Source organism: Limulus polyphemus, unplaced genomic scaffold, assembly GCF_000517525.1.
Source record: "Limulus polyphemus unplaced genomic scaffold, Limulus_polyphemus-2.1.2 Scaffold5173, whole genome shotgun sequence".
NCBI lineage: Eukaryota > Metazoa > Arthropoda > Merostomata > Xiphosura > Limulidae > Limulus > Limulus polyphemus.
Genome location: NW_013670783.1, coordinates 67,858 through 73,191, shown reverse-complemented (window position 1 = coordinate 73,191; position 5,334 = coordinate 67,858). Strand labels below are relative to the sequence as shown.

Below are 5,334 nucleotides of genomic sequence, written 5' to 3'. Positions count from 1 at the left end.
AGTCTGCTCGAAATTTATTTTTTTTTAGACTAAAATACAGCTGAGTTACTAAGCTTTATGATTTTTTAGTTTTTCAAATGTATATATAAAACCTTAAAAAAAATATTTTGTTTCATGTCCTCCATGTGCAAAATTTTTAAAGGCTTAGCAACCTATGTGAAGCAGCTACCGAGTACAAAGGTCGTAACTACAAGAGATAATTGTTTGCTTTACTTCTTTATCTACTGTTCTATGTTTTAGGAAAAATAAGTTTAAGAACTTATTTCAAAATAGCACTAATCTATATACATATATAATGTATAATAATTGAAATGTGACTGTATTTTACAAAATAATAGTTTACTAAAACAAAGCCAAGAGAAGTTACTTTGTACAGACCAAATGTCAGTTTTATGTTATTTGATATGGTAACATGAGTGCATGTGAACAGCATCATTGTAACTTCTCAGTTGTTAGCCAGGCATGGCTGAAAGGTCAATATAATAAAAAATAATAAATATATATAAATGTATAATGTTATGAGATTTAAGCTTTTTGGTCTAAACATTTATGTTTTTGTGTTATAATATGTGTTCATTCTAGAATGAAAGAGGCATAATTTTTATTTATTTCCTAATTTTTTATGGTGGTTGCGAGATAGGTCAAGTGTACTGAACCCGTACAGAGATTAATTAGTGAAAATAACAGATAAAATATAGTTTTTTCTTAAGAAACGTTTGATAACTATTTGGACATTATAAATATTTTGCATATGAAATTTCAAAATTTTCTGATGCATAAAAGTATTTTTAATCTTAAAATGAAAATTACTTTGCATGATAGATAGGTATGAGAGAAACATTGCTTTATAAACCTTAAGACTTAATAAAAAAATGATATTTTGTGTATGAAAGCATTGTAATGTTTACTGATAATCTGCCAAATTTTGTTCACATTTGCTTACTAATTTAAAAGCTATAGCATGAAAACTATAACAAGCACAAAATGGTTACAAGGTCGATCCCAGGGACCAAGCCCATACTGAAAGAGTTAGAGGTACCTGTTGCAAAAGGGGTTAATCGACATGGAGTAATCATGGGTATTTTTCTTTAATATTTATTGATCCAAACACTCATTTTAATACTTGAAAATCCTAGTGTATGAACAACTTCATTTATATCTTTTTATTCAGCTTCAGTACTGAAAGCATTGAAAACAGTATTTTGTGCATTCAACATTGATATATATCATATAGGAGCCAACAATATACAGTGTATTACTGAATTCTTGTGTAAGAGTGGAATATGCTGAGTTTCAGGTTTCCTGTGCATTATTTACAGGTCTACTAAGTCTGTGTAATGAGGACAGATATCATCTTCTTAGTCAGATGCTGGGCGTCTTTCACCCTGAACATGTTCATCATTGTCTCTTTCCTCCAAACTCTCAAGGTACCATATTGAATGTTAATTCAGAAAGTAGACATTTTTTAAATTAAATATGTTTTTGTCCAAATTATCACAACTGCCTCAGTCAGTTGGTAAGCATTTGATTCATTAAATGATTAAGGCATTCAGTTGTGTAAGTTTTGTTATTTTTATGTTTTGTTTTAAAACTAAATAGTAGCATATAATTTTTCTTGTATAATTCTTTATTTATTTATTTTCTTACAGTGAACAATGTCACTCATACTGACTGTGCATTTTCATTTACACGGTTCATTGATATTTCTCCTGCTGAACTCAGTTCTGTGGCTTTGACTGGACTCTTAGCTAGGTATGTTGCTAATTATGTTCTCGGTCCTTTGAAAGTTATGGAATTAGAATACTGTAAGTTTGTTATTACACAGTTAGTCATGAAATATTTCAGTCTCAAGGGGTTGTCTTACGAGGAGAGGCTGAAACTCTCAAATTGTTTTCTCTTGAAAACAGAAGAGTTAGAGGGGATCTGATTGAGGTGTTTAAGATTGTTAAGGGAATTGATAGTGTTGATGCCTCATCTTTTTTCATATTTAACAGTGAGAATAGTAGACCTAGGTGACACAAATATAAATTTTAGCAAGGTAGGAGTCATCTTTAGCTAAGAGTTTAATTTTTTAACAGGATGATTGGCCTTTAGAATGGGTTGCCTTCAGATGTTGTAAGTTTAAGAAAAAACTTTAAGTATATGAATGATAAGGGCTGGCTTTAAGATTTATTTTAGTTTAGATGATGGAACAGCCAAAAAGGACCAATAGGTCTCATGGTGTCCCAAAACAGTGTTATGTTATATGGCATTATTCTGTATTATTTTATTGTAGTCAACTTCTTAATGTATTTAATACTTCACAAAGCTAAATACAATTCAGGATACTAAATTTTGATATGCACATTGATGAAATGCCATAAAACTGTAGACTGAGTTTTCTGATATGGTTTGTGTGCTATTGTACAAAGTGTATAGTTCAACAGTGAAGTTTGTGTTCTGTCACGTTATTCCTGGTTATCGTTATTTCATTTGTATGCTACTCTGTCCAGGTGGCTATCTATGTATTTGACTCTGAAAGCAGCATACCGGATACAGCATCAACAGACCTGGCAAGCAGCTGACCTGTCTGAAAGGAGGTATACCTCATGTGGACTTATTTCTCTTTTGTACTACATCTGATTTTACTTATCAACTAAAGTTTTAACATAAATCTTTATTTATTTTTTAATTCATGCATGCTCTAATTAGCTTTGTCAAAATCACTTAAGAGGTTTGAATTCTAATTACTAAGCTTTAATACCCTCAGACAATCATCTTATCTATTAAACTTAACTTTTAATAGATGTAGGGCGAGTTTTGTGTTAATAAACTACAGAGCTTCACATATTTGGACAACCTGAAACATTCTGTTATGTTTTAACAAATACAGTAAAACTTATTACTGGCAAGAATTAATCCTTCAGTCAGGACAACAGTATGCTTACAATTAAAGTTTTGGGATTAATATACACTAGGTGGTGTTGCCTGTTATATTACCAATCAGGACACAGTGAGCTTTATGGCTTAAGATTTCTCCGTAATGTACATTAGGGATTAGCCATTCTTTGAATAGCTCCTTTATCTGAATTCATGTAACATAATTGCTTCTTGAACATCATACCAAGAGTACAGAAAAGAAAACCTAAGTGTTGACAACTCAACTATGTGGAACAGAACTGTATTACCAGTCCAATTTAAAATGGTTGAGACCTGTAGAAAACTGTGACAGAATATTGCTAAAGAAAAGGAGGTACCAGAGTATTAATTAGGGAGTTTTTGTAGGTATTTGTATATAATGTATGGTTACAGTAGAGTATTGTTGATAACATTCTGCAGTATTGTAAGAAATATAGCCTGGTTACAGCCTTCCGCTTTTGCACTCCTTCCAGCACCCATGCTGACAATCCCAACAACATGATTAACAACCCCATCTTTGTCAGGTTGTTTTTGAAATGAGCTAAAAGAAAAAGGCAGGTGTTTATAATACTCTTTTTGATCGCCTATTGTAATACATAATAAATGCAAATAAGTTTGGGCAAATAATGAAAAATACATGAGAGGTGGCTATCCCTGAATTAACTTGGGCAAATATTTTTTTGAAACCTGAAGAGCACCCGAGATATCCTGGGCAAATCCTGGAAGGGTTAAACCTAAAATTGATATGTTAATTTTGTGTTTCACTGAACACTGACAGTCCCAACAATAGGTGAAGTTTTCTGTAAGAATACTTGTGGAGTTGGTTTAGTTATTGTAATGCCACAATATTAATTACTTATGTAAATAAATTCATGTTACTAAATGGTGAGCTAAAATCATTTAAAAACTCCATAAATATTATATACACAACACCATTATAAGAGGCCTTACTGTACTTCTTTGATTTGTTGACTTAATCTGTGCTGATAAGCCTTGAATAGGTAAAACTACAGTCCACAACAGAGTATGGTGAATCAAAGAATATATTAGCCTCTACATCACGGGGTATATTTTTAATTCTACCTTTGATGAAAAGAAAAAAAATCTAATTGAAATTGAAATGCTAATTTTGTATTTTACTGAACACACAATATTTCATGTGATTAAGTGTTTAGTTGAGATATTTCTATGGTAGTCACAGTATCTAATAGCCCAGTGAGCAGCTGTTTGCTTAATTTAACAATAGATAAGTTTTCAATTGAGACTTGTATTTTACTTGACAAATTTATTTTTTAAATATACATATATTTTGTACTGGTGTATTTTTTAGGTCTAGTCATTTTTGAATATATGCATGTGTTGTGCTTTTATGTTTCCTAGGTGAAATATTACTTTTAAGTACGTGTGTATTATTTCAACATGTTACCTAGTGTACCATTTTTAATATAATCTAAATTATTCACAGTAACACATTTAGATTAACATATATTGAATTATCAGACTTTACTTTAGTCATGAGATCTTGTGTTGTTGTATATTGACACTTGCATATTTAGAAAAAATGCTGGTTTCCCTATAGGACACTTCAGCACAATGGATTGCTATTAGTGCAAACTTTGCCTACTGTCAAACCTTGTGCCTTACCACCCCTGGTTTTCACAGATCCCTGTAGTTCTGTGTACACCCTCACCACCCACCTACTGCACTGTATGCCTGAGACTACGCAGCATCGACAGATAAGGCTTCAGAAGCTAATAGCTAAACATAATCAGTCACTTTCTGTCCCCGGTAGTCCTTCATTGTCACCTCCATCTTTGAAGGTATGTTTTAGTTTCTTTCTGTTGTCAAGGGTAACCATCATTGTCACATGTAGCTGTTAAGGACATGTCCAAGTTTTCGACTGAATGTGATTAAGTTGCTATGTGACATCCTCATTCTCATCTACATTGTTGGATGGAACACATTCAGAGAAATATGTTTTGTTCAATTCTAAACAGAATGATCAGTTTGATGTGAGGAAAACATGTAGGTTGAAAAAAGTCAATTTAAGACAAAAATACAAAACCCTATAACATAGGTTTTTGTATTTTCTTGTGATGTTTAATTTTATTATTGTTTTCAGTTTTAGTAGTAAAGTAGATATATTTAAAGTTATGTTGCAGGATAATTGTCAGAAGGTCATCTACCAGTACGTTAGTAGTTGTGTATTTGACACGTATAATCTTGACTAGTTATCTTGTTGTGTGTAGAAAATCAATTTTAATTTGAATGTTAAAGGACACGAGAAGACTTAACTGTAAGTGTAGTTTACTTTCCAAACTTTACAGTAAGAGGTGGTAACCATAAAGTCGTAGTATTTGTTTTTAAATATTTTAATTAAATAGATAAAATATTAAGGTTTAATGTTGCACTAGTTTTCAAACAAAGTCAACTCAT

The 5,334-nt window shown here is 31.6% G+C and overlaps 1 protein-coding gene across 1 annotated transcript in view; it reads left to right on the top strand.

Moving 5' to 3' along the window:
- Positions 1–1,649: 1,649 nt before the first annotated feature.
- LOC106472225 (DNA helicase INO80-like) overlaps positions 1,650–5,334 on the top strand; it is a gene marked incomplete at its 5' end in the record, with an annotated part of 15,300 nt that continues 11,615 nt past the window's right edge. The window contains 2 exons of the mRNA XM_022400827.1: positions 1,650–1,752; positions 4,478–4,718. Coding sequence (XP_022256535.1) covers positions 1,650–1,752; positions 4,478–4,718 — 344 coding nt within the window. The remainder of the gene's footprint in view (positions 1,753–4,477; positions 4,719–5,334) is intronic.